Source organism: Chrysochloris asiatica, unplaced genomic scaffold, assembly GCF_000296735.1.
Source record: "Chrysochloris asiatica unplaced genomic scaffold, ChrAsi1.0 scaffold00157, whole genome shotgun sequence".
Taxonomy (NCBI): Eukaryota; Metazoa; Chordata; class Mammalia; order Afrosoricida; family Chrysochloridae; genus Chrysochloris; species Chrysochloris asiatica.
Window position 1 is genome coordinate 7,285,331 of NW_006408675.1, and position 26,547 is coordinate 7,311,877.

The window sequence follows — 26,547 nt, forward strand, 5'->3', positions numbered from 1 at the left end:
CAAAGACCACAATCTTTGGTATGGGTTGCACTTCTGTGTAAAGAAAACAAAAATCCTCAACATTGCACCAATAAACAACATTTTTATCAATGAAGAAAAGATTGAAGTTGTTAAGGACTTCATTCTTCTTGGATCAACTGTCAACACTCAAGGAAGCAGCAGTCAAGAAATCAAGCAACATATTGCATTGGGCAAATCTGCTGCACATGACCTCTTTAAGTGTTCTAGAGCAAAGATGTCACTTTGAGGAGTAAGGTGCACCTGACCCAAGCCATGATATTTTCACTAGCCTCACATGCCTGTGAAAGTTGGACAATGAATTAAAAAGACAGTAGAAGAATTGATGCATTTGAATTATGGTGTTATAGAAGATAGCCCAAGACCAGGGCAGTGTTTCGTTCCATTGTGTATCAGGTCGTTATAAACCGGTACTGACTCGACAGCAAATAACAACAACAACAACAACATTAAACATATGATTGATGTTTTTCCCTAGCTGTACTAATCATCTTACATCTTCTTGTGGGGCTATTATGAAAATTCAATACATGTAAAATGTTTACCATCAGCGAGTAAGTGCTCAAAAATCTGATTATAATGATGATGAAGAACTGAAGGCATAAAAGTAAGGCTGATGAATATTTGGTACAAATCATATAGAATTCAAGCATTGACAGAGAGGGATTATGAAGGAAGAATAGAAGGGACAGATATCTTCTCATTTCTAAGAGTCTGAAATTCTAAGTTACATGAAAGAATGACTGGAGGGTTAACAAAAAGTTTGGGACAGATAAGAGTAAAATAATCCCGAGTATCTTTAACCACCAGGTACTGCACTAGACCTGGGTGCTTTTGTTTGATAAGCACAAAAAATCTTTAAAACCTATTGTATGTCAAATTAGAAATGTCAACATTGGTAAAATCTTAAATTGCTAAATTAAATAACTCAATGAACACAGCCACATAAGGACTAGAAATGAAATAGTAATCTAGCCTTAAATTTGTGACTTTATAAATAAAGGTACATGTTGGAAGAATAATGATCTAAGGCATATTTTCAGTAACAATGTCATTTAATGAAGCACATTCCATAAATTCTATTTGTAGGGCTTTCCTCCTATATCTAACCTTTTTTGTTATTACTGAGTGCTACCACTTTGGGCTGGTTAATAGAGGTTTCAATTAATGGTGGCCGCATCTCTGCCATTTTCATCTCTTCATCAGAAGAAAGTTCTTCAGATTCCTAGTTTAAAGGAAAAAAGGGAATTAATTATAAAAATTAATTTTTATTTCATTAAAAGTTATAAGAACTTCAAGAGGCAAAGCAAATATAAAGAACATTTATAGAACATTTTTTGGTAATAGTGACTAAAAGTAACATGCAATTTTATATAACTTTCCCAAGATACGGCAATAAAACCATGGCAATTATTAACAATATGTCAAAGTGACTAAGTGATAATTTTCGGTGGCAGATTATTTAAGTGCATTAATTATTACTTGGTATGATAATGATTATGAGCTTGGAAATAGAGGAGTCTTGGTGTAGCGCCGTGGGTTAATGTGCTAGACTGCAAAGTCAGTTTTGGACTGCAAGGTTGGTGTTGTTCAAGTTCACCAGCTGCTCCTTGGAAACCCTATACAAGGTGGCTATGGGTTGGAACTGACTTGACGGCAATGAACAACAACAACAGAGAAGCAAAGGTGAATGAAACACAATCCCAGTCTTGAAAAACTCAATTTAATGAGGGAATGCCAACAAAATATCTCTCCCTAATTCTCAAATTGGTTCCAAGGAATCAGTTGGACTGCAGTATTCTACCACTGAAATGAACCAATATCAATCTTTGCCAAACTTGGAAAAAGAACTTTATTATTAATGTTACTCTGGGAAAAATGCAAAGAAGCGACTTCCCCAGCTTATCTACCATTGAGTGGTATCAGATGGCAAAAAATGCTGCAGTAGTCAACAATAGGAAAATTTTAGTATTTTACATGCCATTTATGAGAGAATATACATATACTTATATATGTACCCAAGCCATGGTATTTTCAATAACCTCATATGCATTCGAAAGCTGGACAATGAATAAGGAAGACTGTAAAAGAATCTTATTGATGCATTTGACCTATGGTGTTGGAGGATAATATTGAAAGTGCCATAGGCTGAACCAACAGATCTGTGGTGGAGGAAGTGCAGCCAGAGTGCTCCTTGAAGGTCAGGATGGCCAAACTTCATCTCTCATACTTGGACATATTATCAGGAGGGACCAGTTGCTGGAGAAGGATATCATGTTTGGTAAGGTGGAGGGTCAGAGAAAAAGAGGAAGACCCCCAACGAGATGGACTGGCCAAGTGGCAGCATCAATGGGCTCAAGCGTGGCCAACAATTTTAAGGTTGGCCCAGGATGGGGCAGTGTTTTGTTCTGTTGTGCATAAGGTAGCTATGAGTCAGTACTGACTCAATGGCACCTAACAACAACATACATGTATGCACATATGCAGATAAAACTATTCACAGAAAATATGATTAAAATATAGTAGTATTTTCACAGTCATAAGAACGTGTTCTGCTAAAAGTACAAAGACTTACTACGTGCTTAACTATCCAGTATGTTTGAGAATAAATTATATAATTACAAAGCAAGATGATATGAGCTAAGTAAATTATTTCAGTAAAGGGTCATTTAATAAATATTTTGCTTTACATGAAACACAGGTAAATGCCTCCTTTTCCTTATAGAATCCTTGGTTCTTTGCAACCAGAATAGACTGCTTTCCTAAATTTCTATAGCACTACCTACCTTGATTACATTTGCCCTCATTTTTATCTATTTATCCATTTATCTATGCCATCACCATAGCTTCAAACATAGCAACAGAAACTATAATGAATGAGCATTAGGAATGCCATATAAGGAATCAAATGGTATTTTATCTAGGCATGTATGTTGTTGTTGCAAAATGCTGTCGAGTTGGTTCTGACTCATAGTAATCTGGTATAGGGTTTCCGAGGCTGTAAAGCTTTCAGGAGCAGAAAGCCCTATCTTTCTCCCAAGGAATGGCAGGTGGGCTCAAACTGTTTAACCTGTAGTTTGCAGTCCAGCACTTATCCTACAGACCTAGTGTGCTCCCCTATATGTGTACAGATAAACACATGAGAGCATTTCTACAGAATATCACAAAGATAATTACTGCTATATTGTGATGTCTTCAAAGACTTATGCAAAAACAGATTACTTTGATTTCCCATTCTTAGCTACTTTCCTTAACTCCTGATATTTATTCTGGTGGATTGGATTCCCAATCCTATCTACCTAGCAATGGGAATATTAAAAAGCAGAATCTATGACCTTGTGATTCAAATGAACCTATGGTCCAGTGCACTTTCCTACAGTGCCACACCAAGAGAAATTTAAGATGGTACAGTCACTTTGGAAAACTGTTCGGCAGTTCCTCAAATGGTATAACTTGGAGTTACTACATGATCTAGCAATTACATATACTCAAGAGAAATGAAAAGGTATGTCTACACAAAAACTGGTACATGAATTTTAATAACAGCCCCAAAGCAGAAATAACAAGTGTGTTATTAACTGATAAATGAATAAGCAAAATATGGAATATCCATACAATGGGATATTGTTCAGCCACAAAAGGGGATGAAATATTGACATATGCTACAACATAAATAAACTTGAAAGCATCATGGAAAGTGAAAGAAGCTAGTCACAAAAAGACCAGATATTGCACAATTCCATTTATATGAAATGTCTAGAATAGGCAAATTCATAGACAGCAGATATGTTGCCTGGATGAGGGAGATGGAGCTTTCAGGGGTGATGGCTAAGAGCTGCAAGGTTCTTTTGGGAGTAATGAAAATGTTCTCAAATTAATTGTGGTGATTAAAAGTCAATGAATCATACATTTTAAAGAATGAATTGTATCGTGTGCAGGTTACATTTCAATAACACTGGTTTTGTTTTTGTTTTTAAGTTACAGCTTATACTATGTTTCAGAAGAAGCTCTACAATAAAGTTTGTCAGTCAAGAAAAAAACAATTTCACACCCAAGAATAAATACTGTAATAAGTCAAGCAATTAAGAAATCCTATGGCAAATTTCCCTTTCCAATTCTAAGCTACAAAAATAAAAGCTATCACAATTATACATTTAAAAAAATTTAGACAGAATTTCCACCTGATAATTTAAATAATAAATATTTGAAAATGGGTATCAAACTGTATGTTTAAACTGATAACTGCTATTTTAACAAATATTATGAAATTTCTCTATGAGAAACGTATTTGCCAGTACAATATTTTCTGTTATCAATATCAGAATTTCTCTCATCTTAAGCCAGCCACAATGTAATATTAAACTGAAAGTTCTTGTGACCACTCCTGGGATAGTCATAAAGAGACATACCTCAAAAACATCACGGTGATTAACAATATGCTTCAAGTTCTCAGAGACTTTCACATGTGCAGTGACAGGGCTGTTCTTAGCTTCAAGTTCACTGACCTTCTGTATAGAGTTCCCTATCATATATTTTTCTCTTTCCTCAGCTTTACTTTTTATTGGAGTAGTACTTTCTGAAGTCTAAGAAAAGATAAAGAATTTGTATTCTTTAAGTTTTACACGTCTACTAATTATTCAGATGAAATTTAAAAAGCAATCTATAATCTTTCTATTTTCTATTATTCATAATTAAGCACACTTTGAACATCAAACCTGTAGTAGTCACAGATAAAATGCTCATTTTAGGAAAAAGTGGGCCACAAAATTCCATAGCCAGCAAATAGCTATCAAGTTGATTCTGGCTCAAGAGTAGAACTGTGCTCTTACAGGATTTCTAAGGAGCAGCTGGTAAGTTTGAACTGCTAACCTTGCAGTTCAAATTGATCTTTTGGCCAGCGCTTATCCTATAGTGCCACTAAGTGGACTCAAATCTCCAACCTTCTGGTTAGCAGCTTTATGTAACAATCATTTGCACCACCCAGCAAGGGCCAAAAGGTTCATACAAAAACCAAACCAAACTTACTGCCACTGAGTCAATTCCAACTTAGAATAACCCCCTATAGGTCAGAGTAGAACTGCTTCTTTATGGGAGCAAATCTTTATGGGAGCAGACAGTCTCTCTTCCTTGGAGCAGCTAGTCGGTTTGAACTGCCAATTGTGCAGTTAGCAGCCCAATGTGTAACCCACTACACCAATAGGGCTTCTTATTTCAACTCATAGCACCCCTATTAGAGTTTCTGAGACGATAAATAGATCTTTACAGGAGACCACTTATCTTCTCGCATGGAGCAGCTGGTGGGTTTGAACTGCTGACCTTGTGGTTAGAAATTCAGTGCTTATCCTAAAGCACCAGCATGGCTCATTAAAAGATCCATAAACCACATTAAAATGGATACTTTAGCTGAGGCTAATTTTCATCTTAGATGTGGCAAGGGTGGTATGTATGGCTCAACATGGTAACTCACTTACAGCAGTTGAATTTTTTCTGGTGAATGTAGACTATACAGTAAATGTTGTTTGTCATTGATTCCAACTCATACTGACACCAGGTTTATAGAGTGAGATCTCCGTAAGACTTTCAAGGCGATGATCTTTTGGAAGCAGATGATGAGCCTTCTCTTCTGCGACACCTCTGCTTGAATGTGAAATGCTATCCTATAGTGAGTGGTCAATCCAGGGACTCCTGTAGTGGCTCTAGCCACTGTCCCAAAGTTGATTCCAACTCATGGTGACTGATAAGACAGAGCAGAACTGCCCCACAGGGTTTCCAAGTTCATAAATAGATTGTTTTCTTTCTCCCCTTAATTAAAAATATTATATTGTGCTACTGATGAAAATTTACACAGGAAATTTGGTTTCCGTTTAACAATTTCCATCTTTTTTTTTTCTTTTTTCATTTCCCATGTTTGCAATATTCTCATTATTTCCATATTGGTTGTTTCAGATCCATTAATCTAGATTCCCTGTACCTCCCCCTCAATCTTTGCTTTAGGGTAAATGTTAACCATTTAGTCTCATATAACTGGTTATTTATTTTGATTTTTATTTATGAGAATATACCCAGCAAAACATATACCAACTCAACAGTTTCTACATGTATCATCAAGTGACACAGATTACATCTTCGAGTTGTACACAACCATTCTCACATTTGCTGAGTTGTTCTTCCTCATTAACATAATTCACTGCCCCTTACGGTTCTTATCTAAGCTTTCCAGTAAATGTGGTAAATAGTTCTTATAAGAGCATAAAGGAGTCATTAGTGTTATGGGTTATGAGTTAGGCTGCTAACCACAGGGTCAGCAGTTCATATCTACCAGATGATCTTCGAGAAAGAGATGAAGCTTTCTGCTCCTGTAAAGATTTACAGCCTCAGAAACCCTACACAGGATCAGTAGGAATCGGAACAGATTCAGCGGCACACCACCAACATTGTCACAAACGCATAATATGCTCAAGTCAAACTGTTTTTACTAGTTTAGCTAAGCTATTACTCAGTTTAAAGAAGAATACAGAAGTTATTTTTGATTTAAGGTTTAAAGACATCTCAGGTCAATAGTTTCAGGGGCCCGTCCATTAATTGTTGTACACTGAGTAGTTGCTTTTAAGCTTTTAAGATCCTAGGCACAACCAATGAATGAAGAGGCAGAAGAGAAGCACTCAACATATATTAGGCCAATTAACTGGGATGTCCCAAGAAACCATGACCCTAAACCTCCAAACCAAGAAACTAAATCACATGGGTTTTTGGTTGTACATCATCAACCTCAGTCGTTGTTGTTAAGTGCCGCTGAGTCAGTTCTGACCCATAGCGACCCTGTATAGGGTTTCTAAGGAACAGCTGGTGACCTTGAACCACCAATCTTGCAGTTCAAACGGCTTTACAGTCTGGCGCATTAACCCACAACACCACACCAGGACTCCATAGCTACACTTTATTAATGTGTATGTAAATGTATCGATTATACAACTTTTAGCAATTCAACTTTTTACAGGTGTACAACTTATCTACAGCAACCATAATGGTGTTGCTAAATGCCATCGAATTGGTTCCTACCCACAGTGACCCTGTATAGGGTTTCTGAGAAGCAGCTGGTGAGCTGAACTGCCGACCTTGCAGTTCAACTGACCTTGTGGTCAAGTACTTATCTTACAGCACCAAAATCTGTAACTTTCTCTGTTAGGAGCCAAGTGCTTAACCATGGCACCACCAGGTTACTTTTAGGAATTCTAGTGAGATGGTATTTGTTTCTATGACACAACGTGGATAAAAAGTTGAATAAAAGGAATATCCAAGTTAAGAGATTTGTGAATATTTCTAAGCATCCGAAGGAACTGTCAAAAGTTTATCATATCAATTACATTTAAATTAGAATGGGAAAGAAGAAGGAGGCAGTAATATCAGAGGGAGAAAATAATATTCTCATAGTAATACATTTTCTGACATTTATTATCTTATTCTTTGTTCAGGGAATACTATCTGGCCTGTCCAGACAATTCTATAACCAGAGAGGTGGTGACAGTAGTAATTCAGGGATTTGCTAATGATTATTATAAAGAGAGTTCCAATTCAAGCAGCTGAGAACAAAATCCTAATTTTGACAGTACATTTTAGCAAATATAAAAAGTATCATCATTGCCGATTGCCATTTACAGTTTTAAAGAACTTGAAATTAATTTTGGTTAAGACTTTTGAATTGAGTTTTCTAACCTTCACACCAACATCTTTATTTACAACTTGTTGGTCTTCATGTGGTTTCATATCTTTTCCAGAGTCTTCATTGGTTTCTTCATCTTTTAATCTATGTACAATAGTTTGAACTGTTTTGACCATATTCTTAAGTTCATCTGGATATGGTGTTGGATATCTCTTTAAATTTCCTTCCTAGAGAAACAGAGTAAGTGACATTTAAAATAGTCAAATAGGTAAATAAAAGTCTAGCATCACAAAATAGCCAAAAGACTTCACATTTATAGATTTCACTGTTTTAACTGGTTTCTTAGCAGACTTAAATAGTTCCCATTTACAAATGTAAAGTGTGAATATGTGAAAACCCCTGTCACTTGGCTTTGAAACAGATTATATATCCAGACATAGATAAAATTCAGGCATTCATATACATATGTTTTCTGAACCAAGGTCTTTAATTGTTAGTGTCTATGATTCAGTTAGAATATATAAAGAGCAAATAATTTTATCCATAAGTAACTTGCAAATATAGTATACTTGCTTTTATTACTGTGTTACATTTTCTAAATTGCATAAAGAAACAAAATGCTTTCATCAAAGAGTTCTTTATGACTAGAATGTATATAAAAGTCACTTTAATTACCTAAAAAATAAACAACAAAAAACCCCAACCAACTGAAAAAATCCAAAATTACTAAATGTTGTAGTTACATAAAAAGGACACTAGGTTCAAGATAAAGTTCTGGTTAGTTGTTTTAGCCTACAGTGATCTGTTTTCTTCTATATTTATGTTGTTGTTGTTGTTGTTGCTAAGTATTGCTGAGTCTGTCCAAATCATAGCTGCACCATATATGGTTCCTAAGGAGCAGCTCAGAGAGTTTCAACTGCTGACCTTGCAAATAACAGTCCACACCAGGATGTCTCTATATTCGTTGTTGTTGTTAAGCGACATCAAATTAGCTCTGATTCATAGCAACCCTGATATGAGGTTTCTGAGAAGCAGCTGGTGGGTTTGAACTGCTGATATTGTGACTAGCAATCCAGTGGTTATCCAATAGCGCTACACCAAGGACTCTCCATATATATGTATGAAATGTAACTTTTGATCATAGTTTTATATTGCTCTCAAGTTACCTCAAGTGTGACATATATTGGTTCAGCAAATGCCTTGTGGGCAGCAACAAATCCAAGCCTTCTCTGTTGTTGTTCTAGTTAGGTAAAGTCAATTCCCACTCATAGTAACCATCCTATGCACAACAAAACGAACTACTTACTAGCTCTGTGCAATCCACACAACTGTTACGTTTGAGCCCATTGTTGCTGCCACCGTGTCAATACATCTTGTTGAGAATCTTTCTCTTTGTTTTTTTTTGACCCTCTACTTTACCAAGTATGATGTCCTTCTCCAGGAACTGATCCCTCCTGGCAAGATGTCCAAAGAACTAGAGCAAAGTCTTGCCTAAGGAGCAGTATAGCTACATTTCTTCCAAGACTAATTTGTTTGTTCTTCTAACTGTCAACAGTACTTTTAATATTCTTAGCTAACATCATAATTTAAATGCACTGATGGTTGTCTTACTCATTGCCCAACTTTCACATGCATATGAGGCTATGGAAAATACCATGGCTTGGGTCAGGCACACATTAAAGTGACATCTTTGCTCTTTTAACACTTTAAAAAGATCTTGTGCAGCAGATATACCTAAATGTAATAAATACATCTTAAGATTTTTTTGACTGCTGCTTCCATGAATGTTGATGGTAGAAGTCACTGATCCAAGCAAATGGAGGTCACTGGTCAGTAGAGTCTAATCCATCAAATCTATTCTTGAGATGATCTCTAAATTCAGGTGAGATATACTCAAGGTCATATTTTAGCTCTCATGGACTTGTTTTAATTTTCTTCAGCTTCAGCCAGAACTTTGTTGTTGTTGTTGTTAAGTACTGTCAAGTTAGTTTCCCCTCATAGTGACCCTGTATAGGTTTTTCCAAGGCTGTAAGTCTCTGTGGAAGCAAAACACCTCATCTTGCAGCTGATGGGCTACAACCACTAACCTTATGGTTCCCATTTCAGTGCTTATCCTACAGAGCCACTATGCTCCCCCTGAACTTGCATACGAGCAGTTGATAGTTTGTTGCAGTCTACCCCTTTCTTTCATCTAATGATACTGAGCTTCTCCATTGTCTCTTCTGAAAGATAGAGCCAATTTACTTCCTGTATGTCCCATCTGGTGAGGCTCATGTGTATAGTCACCTTTTATGTGTTGGAAAACTGTGTTTGTAATGACGAAGTCATTGGTCTTGCAAAGTTCTATCACATAATCTCTAGCACTGTTTCTATCACCAAGGTCATATTTTCCAACTATGCAGCCTGACTCTTAAATTTCCCACTTTCACATTCTTTTTGTATTTTTAAAATATAGCAGCCAATACATATTAGTAGACTTGTTTCAAAGTTAAGGTAGAAAGAAAGTGTAGACTCACCTTGCAAGGTACCTCCCTTTCATCTTTGTCCTCATCACATTCAAACGCCACTTGAGCCCGCTGTTTCCTCTGTTCTTCCCACAATGAAGGGTTAAAACTTTCATTATCTGATATAAACATAACTAGAAAAAAATAAGAACAAAAACTATTATTACTATAAATATAAAAAAAAGTTTACATCTTCAAAATTTTCTCTATTAGTTATGTTCATTCAACTAAGTCTTAAAAAAGTCAATGCCAGGAGCTATAAATCCTAAGCTATTAGATTGTGATTCTATCTACAATGTCAACCATATCTTTTTTCCCCTAAATCTGTTTTTTATTATTAATTTTTAATCACAGATAATTCTAAAGCAAAACTGCCATTTAAAACATTTTATGTATGTGGTTTAGTTCAGTACTAATAAAAACTAACATTGTTGTTGTTATTGTTGTTGCTGTAAATCTTTACGGGAACAGAAGCCTCATCTTTCTCCAGCTGAACACCTGGTAGTTTTGAACTGCTGACCTTCAGGTTTGCAGCTCAAATTGTAACTACTATGCTACCAGAGCTCCTTAAAAAACTAACACTATAGGACATCAATTATTTCATCTATGTCTTTGTATTCAGAACTGTTCTTCATAATTCTAGGAATAACAATTATGTATACAGAGAGGGGGAAAGTTTTACAATAGAAAGAAGGAAATATTTAAGTCAAAGCTATTTTTTGAAAATTTAACATAAACACAACCCTTATATGCATTGCTATATGGTATAACAGCACAGAGGGAAACATATTTTTCTTTTATGGATTCTACCTTCATATTGGTAAGAGTCCTGGTAGTGCAATAGGTTATGCATTGGCCTGCCAATTGCAAGGTCAGCAGTTCAAGTCCACCAGGCACTCCTCAGGAGAAGAATGAGGCTTTCTGCTCCCACGAAGATTTACAGCCTCAGAAACCCTATGAGTTGGAATTGACTCAACAGCATACAGTCAATCGTGGATCCACCTTCAGAATGATATATGTATTTGATCCCTTTCTAATATTTTCCAGGTTTCTTACCTTTTTGAAACACTTTTTCAAAACAAAACAGGTTGATCCACTACCCATTTTGTATAGCCCATGAACTAGGAATGGTTTTCACATTTTTAAATACTTGGAAGAAGAAGGAAAAAAAAATCTCTTGACACATGAAATTATAATTTTGATGTCTATATATAAAACTTTATTAGAACACCTAGTGTGGTGCTGTAAGATAAACACTGCTAACCACAAGGTCAGTGGTTCAAACCCATTGGTATTCCTTGGAAACCTAAAACAGGGTCACTATGAGTTGGTAAAGGAACTTTGGTAGCTTAGTGGTTATGAATCAGGCTGCGATCCGCAAGGTCAGCAGTTCGAAACTACCAGCAGTTCCACAGGAGAAAGATGAGGCGTTCTGCTCCCGTAAAGATTTACAGCCTCGGAAACCCTGTACAGGGTCGCTATGAGTCGGAACCGACACCACGGCACATAGCCACCATGAGTTGGTACCGACTTGATGACACTTAACAGCATTAGAACACTGCTATGAGCATTTATCTACATTTATCTCTATGGCTGCTTTTACACTAAAATGGCAAAACTAAGTAGCTGTGAAAACAACTTTATGGCTGCAAAGCCTACAATTTTACTAAATGACTATTTAAATAGTTTGCTAACCCAAGCTACAGGGCATTAAAATCTCTTCTCTACGCTAATAACTTATTCCTTCTTTTCCCTCAAAAATACCCTGTCTTCCTATACAGAAGAACTATTATTTGAATATATTATGTAGCTGATCATATTCTCTATGGAATGCTCATGTGTACCTAGTATTTATTATTCAGAAACTATTTTCATAGTCAAAGAAAAGTAAAATACTGAGACACGAGTCCTGGTAACTACGGCAAACAAACAAAAATGTCTATTGTTATATCCAGCCATTTGTTTTACTTCCCCATGCTGCTGCTGTTGTAGTAGGAACCAGAGTCTCTATGTCTATTTTTAATTTTGACACAGGACCAGGCATCAATTAGTTCTACTAGGCATAAGGTTCCTATAAGCTGGATTCAACTCAAGGGTAACTACCAACAACTGCAGCAACAGCAACAATTTCAAGTGCACAAACACTGTTTGCCCGAAGCAGTACATCAACAATGACAACTGAAATTAAGCATACTATATTTTGTCACAGTACTTATTTTCGCATTTTCTTATATTGCTAAATATAGAGATTGGAGAGTGGATTTAAATACTTCTGGAAGAGAAATTTTGCTGGTAAACTTATTCTTAATACAAGCCTCCTAGTGAGTGAAGTAATATACTTTTCATATATTTTATAAGTCAGAACCAGTTCAAAAGTTAAACAAAAGTTTTGCTTTACACAAACAAACCTCATTAAATGTACACACTCATCTGATAATACCCTTTTGTCAAGGGTATTTTAACAAGACTTTAATTTCCTTCTTCCAAAGAGCAAAAGTAATTAGTATAGAGTACGTAATGGGTTTTTTTTTTTTTTTTGAACTATTTATTATTAGTAATGAAGCAGAAGTTAGATACGTTTAGTGGTAGGTCTATTGAAGTATTTCAAAGCAGTTTTCTGAACCTGCCACAACAGTGTAAGAATAAGTGCCAATTTGATTGAGGCACAGTGTGAAGTACTTTATAACCATAAATTACTTCTCATCTTTTGTAACTCTCCAAAACAAATACTATTTCTCAATTCAAGATAAAAAATGAAGTTCAAGAATTTATGTTACCTTCCCAAAGTATATTTTATAAATTTAGACTAACAATTTTTTATTCTTTAATATTTTTGTAACGAGGTACTGTGATACAATGAATTGTGGCTCTTTTACTATAGTCTTTGTTAACGCCCATCAAATGACTGGATGGGATCATACAAAGAAGGTGTATGGAGACCTAAGGTGGGATTTGGTCAGTCTTGCCATCCGGCTGGGTTTTAAATGAGCCATCTCAGCAACAATGGGGGAGTAGCACTACCAGAAGACGGAGAACAGTGCTACTGCAGCAGTTGAGGTGGGGGGAAGTGGTGGCAGCAAAGACAGAGGTGGTAGCAGAAGTAGCAGCACCAAGAACAGGAGCCAGATCTGCCATGCTCACAGGTCTACAGAACGAGTAAAGCTAAGTGCTTACAGAAAGGAGTAACCTTTGGACGTTTATCAGCAGCACTAAAGGAGCTTTGTGGTTTTTGCCTTGCTAGGTCTGGGTAATAGAATGCGGGAGAAGTTGCTGATGGGATGATAAGAATCTGTTGTGAGTGGTTAACAGACTTAGTTGTGATTGTTAAAACTTGGAACTCTAATGTGTATACAATGAGTCATCTCAGAAACAAGAATGGGGGATTCTCACTACCATCATAGGAGGAGCCAAGAGTGGAGCACATCCTTTGGACCCAGAGCTTCTTGCACACTGAACATCCTTCACCCAGGGACAGAAAGCTGCGACACCAGGAAAGCAGAGGAGTGGCCGCCAACAGAACCAAGTGCTAGAGCAAAAGACTAACTGGTGGACTTCCCAGTCCACACAGCAGGAAAAGCTGAGTGACTTTGGGCATGAGTGCTTCCAGGCACTTAACTGGGGGAGCCACTGCCAAGTGCCTTGTGAGCATTAATCAGCAGACCTTAAAGCTTTGTAACATTGCCAGAACAAGGCAGAGGCTAGAGGAAGGAGTTAAAGGCCAGGAAGTGGCCTATATATGGACATGGCACAGGAGCGGTTGTCCTGACTAAAAGAACTGTGCTCTGAACATTTCTGACCCTGAATTGTAACCTATTAACTTCCCTAATAAACCCCACTGGTTATGTGCTGTGGAGTCAGTTCTGAGTCATAGCAGTCCTGCATAGGGTTGCCGAGGCTGTGAATCTTTACGGGAGCAAAAAGCCTTATCTATCTCCCACCTTGAGATTAGCAGCCTGATTCGTAACCACTACACTACCAGAGGTCCTAATAAACCCCATAGCTGTATGTTTTGAGTTCTCTGTGGCCATTGCAATGGATTATTGAACCCAATCAAGTAGCGTGTTGTGGGAGACAGTTGGTAACAGAATTGGTAACAAATGGTGGAGGCATGTCTGACTTCCACCTCAGAGGAATTGGCCTTGGATTGATTTTGAGTTTGATTCTCATTTCCCCTTGTAAAGTCAAAGAAGGTCACACGCCATTTTTTAGTTAATTAATTTACAAATAATTTTGGACCACTGAGATTTTCATTAGTTATAAAAAGAAGTATATATAAAAATGATATATTTTAAGTAAAACATATAATAAACATTTTATATACACATGGAGTCCTGGTGTGGCACTGTGAGTTAATGCGCCAGACTGCAAAGCTGCTTGAATTGCAAGGTCGGCGGTTCAAGCTTACCAGCAGCTCCTTGAAAACCCTATACAGGGTCGCTATGGGTCAGAATCGACTTGACAGCACTTAACAACAACAACATATACACACAGTATGTTGTTGTTAAGTGCTATCCAGTCGGTTCTGACTCATAGCGACCCTACATAGGGTTTCCAAGGAGATGCTAATGGGTTTGAATCACTGACCTTGCAGCCAGAAGTACAGTGGCATCCTACCGCAACACACCAGAATTATTCTTAAATGACTGGGAAATGATCAGTGCACTAGTTATGGAAACAGCAACTAACCAAGCAATCGAATCATCTAGAGTTATTTACTTCCTGGTCGGCTGGGCTATAGAATTGGTTGCAGACAGAGTGATTCCTATAATCGTCTAATTTATCCAATAAATGTCCCATTAAATTTTTCAAATCTCATCTCCTCAGGAAAATATAAGGTTTAATAACCCTCAAAAATTGGTTCAACAATAAACACATAAAAAGTTTAGCCTGATCCCAAACTCTTAAAATACATGTCTTGTTTAGGCTCCACTGACCCTCCATGTTATGTTTACTCATTAACCCTTTTCATGGGCTGCGTACAGAATTCAGCTACAGCCAATGTTTTCTCTGATCAGGCAGGGTTGGCCAGCATTCCTGATCTCTAGTGAACGAGGCTAGACAGACATATAGTATAACACTTTTAACAATTTGCTCCTTAATCTGAAAGGATTCTATACTTATTTGTGGCAAATAGTAAAGGATATATTCCCTTCTTTTGCAAAATGATTCCTTATTAAGGACTTAGAGGTAAAAATTTAGAGTCACAGTACTACAGGGAATCTTGATCTTTGTGTAGTAGATCTAAAGGTAGTCTAAAGTCTACAAAAACAGAAGAGAACAAAATTTTGTCTGATTTAATAGTCCTGGTGTGGTGCTGTTGGATAAGCACTGAACTGCTAACCACCAGGTCGGTAGTTCAAACCCAACAAGTGCTCCTTGGAAACCGTACACAGAGTCGCTATGGGTAGAAACTGACTCAGTGACATTTAACAACAAAAACAATATCACATCACACTAAATATATATTCCTAACATTTAGTTCAATGGAGAGATCCAAAATAGATGATGTTAGTTAAATTTAAAACATAAGAAAGCATATGGCATGGTTATACCCTAAATTTAACTATCTATAAATCTGAGATCTTGCTTTACTTTAGGAAATCTTTCAAAATTAACTCTCCAAATTCCTTCCAAATTAGCTTAGATCTTTGAAACTTAAAATTCGTTCCACACCTTCACTTTGTTTACTCATTATTAAAAAAGGAAAAAAGAGAAAGATTCTTAAATGATTACCATCCTCAGTTCTTGGCTGCTGGGGGAACATGTAGTTAGTAAGCACCATTTTCTGGGTCTCTGAATCAGTCTCTTTTTGAAGAGGTATCAGGGGTTTGGACTAAGGAAAGAAAATAAATATGTACTGTTCAACAATCCTAAAGTAAATACATACCCAGCAATTTCTCTAAATGAATCTTTATCATTTTTTTCTATAAATATCAACTTGAAGATTACAAAGACAAATTTAAGTTATAACTCTTAAATTAAAAACATAAAACTTAATTTTTAGTGTAAAACAAACACATTGTATTGCAATTAAAATATTTCATATGAGGCTTTTTGCTCCTGCAAAGATTTAAAGCCTCAGAAACCCTATACAGGGTCGCTATGAGGAAGAATCAACTCCACAGCATTTACCAACAACATGTACCCACAGCCAAATAATTATTTATTATCACAATTATTTATTTAATAACATTTTATATTATTTTCCATTTTTAAAATAAAATGTTCATATTTTGTCTACTTTATATTAAAATCACACTATTCCAAGTCTTAGCTGAATCCAGACAGGCAGTGGATTTCCAAATTCTTCTCCAACATGCCTCTTCACCAGTTCTCTGGGTCCACTGCCATGGAAATCTTATTCCATCTTATAATCGTACTCACATTCAAATGTTTGCTTTGTCCCCTGCCTCCCCCCCCACCACACTAGCTTTAGTATACAAATAGTCCTAAATCTCAAACTTCTTCATTGAACAAATTTTCCGTCACCTCTTTGACAGTTCCACACCATCCCCAAAGAGAGTGCTTCCCTGAAGCTTCTCAAGTAGAGGTTGCTTATACTCTCCCCACCTCACTGACAGGAAATTGGGAGGTGGAGCTAGCACTTACAAATGCTGCTATCATTACTTCTCTAACCTCAAGCATAAACTCATGCGTCTCAGAAGCACATACTTCCTGCCTATACAGGCAGAATCCATTAACTCCTAGCTCTTTTTACCCCAAAATTTCCCAAAACCATGGGTATTGACAACAGATATGGATGACAAAATACAGATGACAACCAGAGTCCTGATATGGTGCTGCAGGATAATGCACTGACTGCAAGATCAGTTTGAACTGCAAGGTCGGCAGTTCAAACTCACCAGCTGTTCCTTGGAAACCTTTTACTTGGTTGCTATGAGTTGGAACTGACTCAAAAGCACTTAACAACAACAATATAAATGAGAACCAGATTATTGAGGCAGTGATTTCTTAGCAGATGAGTGGGGTTGAGGAGAAAACTAAGTCCTGTTAGATAGGCATTATCAAAAGTATTTGGGGGGCTTTTAAAAATGAGTTCAACTCAGAAAATCTATTCTAAAAGATTCATAAGAACCTTAGGGGGCAGTGTGCTGATGTCAATGAGGGTTAAACAACTGAGGAAAGAGCTGTGAGAATGGCTGCATAACTTGAAACAAACACCAGGAATATTTCATAGTAATACTCAAAAAGACTTGGTAATTAATTGAAGTAAGTAGAGTAACAGTTAAATTTACATCCCCAAGTGTCTGACTCCAGTAAGCACTATTTACTGAGCTAGGAAATCCAGAGAGAAAAACATTGAGAGGGAAAGAGATGGTATGCTCAATATTAAACAGCTTGAATTTGAGATGTCTATGAAACATCTGGAGTCCTGAGGTGACACTGTGGGTTAATGCACTGGACTGCAAAGTCGTTTGAACCACAATGTCAGTGGTTCAAGCTCACCAACTGTCCCTTAGAGACACTATACAGGGTTGCTATGGGTTGGAACTGACTCAACGGCAATTCACAAGAACAACATGAGACATCTAAGAACCCTAGTGGCACGGCGAATTAAGTAGTGGCTGCTAATTGTAAGGTCAGTGGTCTGAACCAGCAGATCTGTGGGAGAAAGATGGGGATTTTTTTCCGGTAAAGATTTATAGTCTCAGAAACCCTATAGAGCAGTTCTACTGTGTCCTATAGAAGGAGTGGGGCACATCCAGTCCGCACGCCATATAAGACCATGAAATCATATGTGGGCTGACCCTGCCAAGGCAACCACAGACGGGCCTCGAAATTCAATAAATCTAGGAGATTTTTTCATAGCAACATAAATTTATATTAACTGATATGATAAATATCCAAATGGCCCTTAGCAGCAAAAAGGCTCCGTCCCTGTGCATTAGCATGTTGCTCTGAGAAGTGACTCAATGACAGTGGGTGGATGACACATCTAGGTTACAATGTTAAGTAATGAGCACAAAAGTGAAGTTCAGAAGCAAGCACTGGGCTAAGATTCTAAGAACAATAAGCAGACAAATAGGAATTGTAGTAATTGCATCTCTCCCTACGTAAAGTATAAGGAAGGAACCAAGAGGAACAAGAAAGAGTCTGGCAGAAGAAAGATGTGTGAAAGGTGACTAAAGAGTAGAGTCACAGGTATAGTACTAGGAGACTATGAGAACAGACACTTTCCCATTCCACTGCTCCCATAATACTTGCTCATCAAGCTCACAGAAGTACCTAGTCCCTTACCTTTCTACTTTCTCTCCATGATTTGCTCCAAATTTTGCTTCCTTTTTAACCACTGTATTACCAATCACTAAGAATTACTTGTTTCATTATCCTTCTGTGCACCTGCTTGGCAAAATTGCAGCCCCAAATCATCCCAATTATATGCTTTCTCTAACACACAACTGCATAAATTATTATCACTACAAATTTATAATCATCAAATCAATAGGCGTCTCTATGATACCTGTAAATCCTCCTACATTTTCTATAAAATATTAGTTTAAAAAATACAAAAGGACAATTCCTGAAAAAATACAAATGTACAGGTTCCTCATAAGCACAATTAGGTGTTCTGCAGTACCCATACTTAACAATATTATCACTAGATTATTATGATCCATACAGTCAAATGCCTTTGTATAGTCAATAAAGCACAGATAATCATCTTTCCGGTATCCTCTGCTTTCAGTCAAGATCAATCTGAAGTCAGCAATGATATCCCTCATCTCATATCCTCTTCTGAATCTGGCTTGAATTTCTGGGGTATGCTGCTACAACAGTTTTCTAATTATCTTCAGCAAAATTATACTTGCTTATGATATTCATGGTATTGTTCAATGACTGCCTCATTTTGATGGGTCACCTTTCTTTGAAACAGGCACAATATGGATCTCTTCCAATAGGTTGGCCAAGTAGCTATCATCCAAATTTCTTGGCATAGACTAGTGACTGCCTCCAGTGCTTCATCAGTTTATTGAAACATTTCAATTTGCATTCCATCAATTCCAGGAGCCTTGATTTTGGCAGTGCCTTCAGTGCCACTTGGACTTCTTCCTTCAGTATCATTGGTTTCTGAACATATGGTCTCTCTGGAAATGACTGAACATAGACCAATTCTTTTTGGTACAGTGACTCTTTGATCCATCTTTTTTGATGCTTCCTATATTATTCATTATTTCACCCATAAAATATTTAAGTATTTCAATTCGAGGCTTTAATTCTTTCTTCAGCTTTTCACCTTGAGAAATGCCTATCATGGTTTTCTAAGTCCAGGTCTTTGCACATTTCATTTCAATATTTTGTCTTCTTGAGCTGCCTTTAAAAAAATTTTTTGTTCAGATCTTTTGCTTCCTCATTTCTTTCACTTGTGTAGTTTTTCTAAGCTCAAGAGCAAGTTTCAGAGTCTTTTCTGACATTCATTTTGGTCTTTTGTCTTTTTAATAACCTTTTGCTTTCTTCATGTATAGTGTTTTGGGTTTTTTTTCTCTCTTTTTTTTATCTCACAATTCGTTTGGTTTAATGTTTAATGACAAGTCACCACAGTATGATAACCTGACAGAAAACTGGTGGTGTTTATGGCCAGAATGACTACAAACCCATTTTATGTATGCTGTTATGACTTAATGATCACAATGTTTCAAAATTCTGTTTGTGTTGTATGTTCCCTTTCCAGTACTCTAGCTCCCTGCTCTTCTATCTTTTCTTCTTTGCTTTTGTGAAATTGTTAACCTTTAGGTCTCAAACTGACGGCTTTTAAGTAGGGGCTGTATCTTACTGGTAATAGCCTTATTTTGTGTGTCAGTTTGATATTTCACTAGAAAGTGGTTTTCGAAGATATGTCTAGTTCTAGGTTTAAAGAGTCTTAAGGTGATAGTCTCAAGGGGTCCAGATGAATTTTAAAACTCAAATCAGGACTTCCATTCACATCATGCCACTTAAATGTCCTATGTCCAGACAAGCAATTACCTTTAATTTGGAAACCCAAAGGACAATTAGTTGTCTGTCCTATCAACACCATGTGACTTCCTTCATATGGCAAATTCTTCATTCTGGAATCACTTTCATTCCTAGGATCAATCTTTGGCCTTCTCTTAGTTCCAAATTTAAATATACAACTGTATATTTTCTATTCCTATCTTAATACACAGTTGTTGTTAAGTGCCATGAAGTCAGTTCCAACTCATAGGGTTTCTGAATTGCAGCTGGTGGGTTTGAACTGCCAGCCTTGCAGTTAAACCTGAGGTCCAAGTACTTATCCTACAGTACCACACCAGGACTCCTAATATATAATACGCTCCTCAAATTTAACAATGTCAAATATCAAACTCTTGATATTACCACCAAACTGGTTTTCCTCTGTCTTACTTGTCTCAGAAAACAATGACAAATATTGTTACTTGGGTGAAAAGCCTACGAACCATAGTTTTTTCCTCTCAAGTTCCACAATTAGTTCATCAGTAAGTTCCACTGGTAATATTTTAAAGATGCATCCCAAATTGTCTTACCATCTCTATTATCATCACACTAGTTGAAGACTTCCAACAGCTTTTTCTGGACCACTAGAACAGTGTCCTTTAATATTTATGCTCTTCGTGATGAATAGCCCATCAACAACCACAATCTGTTCTTCACACAGATTAGGATGATCTTTTAAAATCGTTAACTTATATTTTGCCATTCCCTGATTCTAAATACTCCAGCAGAGTCTCATCTAACTCAAAGTCACACCACAAGTACTACATCCTTTTTGCTGCTATTATTAAGTGTCATAGAATTGGTTCTGACTCATAGCAATTCTGTATAGGGTTTCCAAGGAGCAACTGGTGAGTTTGAACCATCGACCTTATGGTTCAAACCAACCTTTCAGTCAGGCGCTTATGCTAAAGCACCACATCAGGACACCTTGGTGGTTGGTGGTGGTGGTTATGTGCTGTGGAATCAGTTCCAACTTATAGCGACCCTGTACAGGGTTTCCGAGGCTACAAGGCCCTAAATGATCTATTTCCAACTTTCCTCTCTGATGTAATCTTGTACAATTCTTCTCCTTGCTCTTTACATTGTAGCCCACTGGTGTTTTATTTAAACCTCAAATGGTGGTTGATGGTTATGTCTCACAGAGTTGGTTCCAACTCATAGCGACCCTGTACAGGGTTTCCGAGGCTGTAAATCTTTATGGGAGCAGAAAGCCTCATCTTTCTTCCGCGGAACCACTGGTAGTTTCGAACAGCTGACCCTGAGGTTTAGCAGCCCGATTCGTAACCACTATGCTAATACACCATGCTTATTACCCGACAAGGGTCTTTATACTGAGAATTCTCTAAATGTTCAACCCTACCACCCAAGGCTATATATGGCTCAATCCTAACTATCATTTGGTAATCTGTTCTACTGTTTCCTCCTATGACATTTCCTAATCACCTTATTTAAAATTGGGTTATCTACTCCAACCCCAGGACTCCTGGAGTGGTGCTGTAGGATCAACACTAGATTGTGAACCACAAGGTCAGCAGTTCAACCCACCAGCTGCTCCGCAGAAACCCTATACAGGGTTGCTGAGTCGGAACCAACTAGAAGGCACTTAACAACAACATTCTAACCATGTAATCCTGGTGTGGTGCTGTAGGATAAACACCAGACTGCAAGGTTGGTAGTTTAAACCCACAAGAAGCTCCTTGGAAGCTTCTTCCTCGGTCACTGTGAGTTGGAAAAGATTTAACGGCACTAAACCAACACCACCAACCACTTCTCCAATCCTACTACCTTTCTAAGGCTTGTTGTTACTGGTGTCATTATTAAGTGCCAGTGAGTTGGTTCCAACTCACAGTGACCCCTGTATAGGGTTTCCAAGGTTTGAACCACCCACCTTATGGTTTTCAGACCAGTGTTATCCCGCAGCACCATGCCAGGGACTCCTTCTAATGCCTACCTAGTTTTATTGACTTATTTTTGTGGCTCTTACTACAACACATATGAAATAGTGGAGGGTCTATGAAAAAGAGGAAGGCCCTTAATGAGATGGACTGACACAGTGGCAGCAACAATGGGTTCATATGTAACAACAATTGTGAGGATGTTGCAGGACTGGGCAGGTGTTTCATTGTGTTGTGCATAGGGTCGCTATGTCTAGGAACTGACTCACAGCACCTAACAACCACCATCACTACCTGAAACTTGATTACATACTTACTTGTTTGCTTCAATTGCCCATGAGAATGTGAGTTCAACGAGAATAAGACTCCATTTGATTCACCAATATATCCTCAGCTCCAAAAAGAGTTATAGCTCATTTTAAGCATTTGTTGAAGTCCTGGTGTCATAGTGGGCTACACACTGAGCTGTTAACTGCAGTTAACAGTTCAAATCCACTAGTCACTTTGCAGGAGAAAAGATGAGGCTTTCTCCTTCCACAGAGATTTGAAGACTTAGAAACTATGTATAGGGGTCACTATTAAGTCAGAATCAACTCAACAGCACACAGCAAGTGTTTGTCAGATGAAAAATGTCTACAGAGTCACTCTTAAGTTTAAAGAAAAGCATCTTTACAAATGATGAAATACCTAGTTAGAAACACAATTTATATGATCAATTTTCCTACACATAAATGCCATATAGGATCATCCCAAAAACTTATTAAAGGCAGGGAGCATTTAGTTTCATTCCTTAATCTCTGTATACATCTAATAGCTTTAGGGGAAATTAGACAAATCCAACAGGATTTGTTCTTTATGAGTCTATGCCTGCTTCACGGAAATTAAGTGTTTCTAAATATTTACTAAAACTTTTCCTTATACATGGATCATATACATCTAAGTTTTTACATATTTATCAGTGTATAACTGCTCTTAAATGGCCCTATGTAAATTAGAATACATAATTATATAATAAAACTAGAATTCCAGTAATTTACAAAATTAGAATGCCCACCTGATTATCTGAGAGCCACATAGCAGTCAATTGCTGCAGCTTTGTAAAGCTAAAGGGCAAATTCTTTAACCTGTGGGGGGAAATACAAAGAAAAATTAAACTTTAAAATAATATTTCTACTAATGCTTATCGTTATAAAAGTAAAGAGGATAAAAATTATTACTTTAGGAAACAGCTCAATAGAGGTCTTTGTATAGGACATAAGACAAATATTAACCAGGTTTATAAGACTTTTATTTAAAAGTAATTGTTCAGTTGAATTAATTTAGCTGGCAAGAAAATGGATAATCTAATAACCTCTATAATGCTGCTATTTTTAAAAAAGGATTTAACAGTCTCTGCTTTAAATCAAAGATATGGACACATCAAGCAGTGCATCATAAAACTCTAGCTATTTTATATGTATTTAGAGAGAGCAAATGTTATAAAAAGCATTGTTTTATGGTTCTTTGACAGCCAGTACTTTCTATGAATACTATTCTAAGGGGTTAGTGAGTGAAAACAAAATAATATATTCATTAAAATACTAAATTAAAATGCCACTCTTATTTAGAATGGATATTTACTTCAAGTCTGCTGTCAAATCCTTGTCTATTCTTTTATATCTATCTTCCTAGGCAATCTGTTAGTACCCAGAAGTAAGGGTAAAAAACACAAGCTGAAACAGGAACTTAATTTCCAAAAAGTAATTCTTTAAATAAAATAGATGTCAGAATATTTCACAAGTCAAAAAACTGGGTTTAAATCAAAGCACTACCTTATAAGTTATGTGACCTTGTTTGAGCCTTAATTTGGCCTATCGTATTATTTCATACAGTTGTTTTAATAACTGCATATGTAAAGAGCCCTAGTGGTGCTGTGGTTACGGCTTTAGGCTGTTAACTGCAAGGTCAGCAGTTCAAACCCATTAGCCACTCCACATAAGAACGATAAGGATGTCTACTTCCAGAAAGACTGGGCGGCTTGGAAGCTCTAGATGTAGGGTCACTCTGAGTTGGAACTGACTCATTGGTAGTAGGTTAGGTATGTAGATATTCATAGAGCAACATGTAAATATACTGTATGAATGCTGTTTTCTTATTATAATTATTAACACCTTTAGTTTAAGAAAAATTATGGATAGTCTGAAATAGCTTCAACATTGTTCTAAGTTAGCATCCCTAGTAAATTTATTTGTTCTACTGCCCAAGCTTTAAGAGTACCTAGCCACCACCTCTACCAAGAAAAATACAAACAGATTAATTCCAAAAGCAGCTTTGTTGAAGAGAAACATTAACATGACAATCGGCCTGTAGAAACCAAGGGGAGGCTAAAGATTGTAGAGATGAAGTTAACCCAAAATGAAATGCATGTTACAAGGGAAACAGCATTAGATTTTCGATCATATACCATGCTTCCTATAAACAAATGAAGTATTACAAACCTATTGTCACTTAAATTAATGACTTTTAATTTTTGCATATCACCCATTTCCTCTGGAAGTGTCTCAAGTTTATTAGAATGAAGAAACAGCACAGTTATATTTTTCCAACTTCCAATCTGAAAAAGAAACAAATTTAAAGATCACATATTGGTTTACTGTACACTGATGTTTACTGCAGTATTATTCACAATAATCAAAAGGTGTGAACAACCAATCAACATATGACTGAAATTTTAAAATACAGAAAATACATATAGCAGAATATCATTTAAAAAGAAACTAAATTCTGATTATGTAATGACCTAGATGATTAAAAGCATTATGCTAAGTGATATAAAGGATCAAATAATGCATGGTCTCACTTACAGGATGTATCTAGAATGCATATTCATAGTGTATCAAAGATATCAGTGCTTACCAGAAACAGAGGAGTTACTGCTGAAGGGGTACTGAGTTTCTCTTTAGGATGCTAGGAAACTTTTGGAGATGAATATTGGTAATAGCAGCACACTAAATGGTAAATGTAATGTAACTGATGTCACTGAATTGTATCTATAAAAAGTACTCAAAAGGAAAAATTTTTCTTATGTACATAATAATACTACAAAAAAGCTTGTCATTGAGTATAACAAAAATTTTACACTCATTTTGAGTCTAAACAAAAAATGTATTCAAATATATATATATATATATATATATTTTGAGTATAAACAAAAAATGTGTCCTCTTGTGTGCTGTTAACACATACAATTCAGTGGCATTAGTTACATTTACGATTTAGTGTGCTATCACCACTACCCACCTCCAAAAGTTTCCTAGCACCCAAATGGAAACTCAGTAACCCTTCAACAATAATTTCTACTCCCTCCTCCTCAGAGCCTCTGATACCCACTTTTTAATGATTATGTTTATGTATAACAAAGTATTTAGATACTTCTTCTAAATTAAAATAGTTAATTCTTATTTTAAAAAAATTACTTAGCAGTATAATAATTCTACCTGAAAGGAAAAAAAAGGCAAACTGGATAGCTACAATAAGATAATTAGAAAAGATGTAAAGTCAATAAAAACTTAAATTTGAAATACAGTACCTCTGGTGGTAACTGTTGTAAATAATTATGATCTGCAGCAAAGGTTCTTATATTAGTAAGCTGCCCAACAGATGAGGGTAAAGCTTCAATTTCATTGAAACTACAATCCAGTTCTTCTACTGATGTTAACCTTTAATTAAAAAATAAATTATACTTAATATAAAACCTTGATTTAAAAACTGTGTATTATGAAGTGAGTGAAGGTTTACAGACAAGATCACCAATTCTACATTTCACAAATCATACACTTTTTCTCATCTCAATGGTCAATCCCCTCCCGCTTCCTCCCTGTACTTCCTAATTCTATACCACTCTCCTTCCCATCCCGTCTCAACTTTGCCCTAAGATAGTTTTTCTCCTTTTGATCTTGAATGATTTTATATAATGATAAGCATTACATAAAATATTTTTATACAAATTTAAGAACACATGAATATTTGATTTTGACTTTAATAAACCTAGGGAAACCTCCCATTTTACTAACCTAAACTTCACCAACAGTAAATAGGTTTGTGGCTACAGGATAATGCACTGGACAACAATTTCAGTTTGAACCATAAGGTCGGCAGTTCAAATTCACCAGCCGTTCTTCAGAAGCTCTATACCATGTGGATATGAGTCGGAACCAACTCAACGGCACATAACAATACCATCTTTATTATAAATATGCCAACGTGTATAACAATTATGAATTTGAACATTTATGGCATCCCATCTAAACATTTTTTATGCAATTATCTAATACACTGGTGTGGCACTGTTGGATAAGCACTGGACTGCGAACCACAAGGTTGGCAATTCGAACCCAACAGCCACTCTGGAAACCCTATACAGGGTTGCTATGAGTTGGAACCAACTCAACTGCATTTAACAACATGTGTGTGTGTGCATGTATGTGTGTGTGTGTGT

The 26,547-nt window shown here is 36.6% G+C and overlaps 1 protein-coding gene across 4 annotated transcripts in view; it reads right to left on the reverse strand.

Moving 5' to 3' along the window:
• Positions 1-26,547, reverse strand: part of ERBB2IP (erbb2 interacting protein) — a 91,688-nt gene that overhangs the window by 23,785 nt on the left and 41,356 nt on the right. For all 4 annotated transcript variants that reach the window (XM_006870980.1, XM_006870979.1, XM_006870978.1 and 1 more), the window contains exons 10-17: positions 25,639-25,768; positions 24,548-24,663; positions 23,125-23,194; positions 15,916-16,015; positions 10,195-10,316; positions 7,732-7,905; positions 4,428-4,601; positions 1,129-1,243 (exon numbers count right to left, since the gene is read on the reverse strand). In XM_006870980.1, coding sequence (XP_006871042.1) covers positions 1,129-1,243; positions 4,428-4,601; positions 7,732-7,905; positions 10,195-10,316; positions 15,916-16,015; positions 23,125-23,194; positions 24,548-24,663; positions 25,639-25,768 — 1,001 coding nt within the window. The remainder of the gene's footprint in view (positions 1-1,128; positions 1,244-4,427; positions 4,602-7,731; positions 7,906-10,194; positions 10,317-15,915; positions 16,016-23,124; positions 23,195-24,547; positions 24,664-25,638; positions 25,769-26,547) is intronic.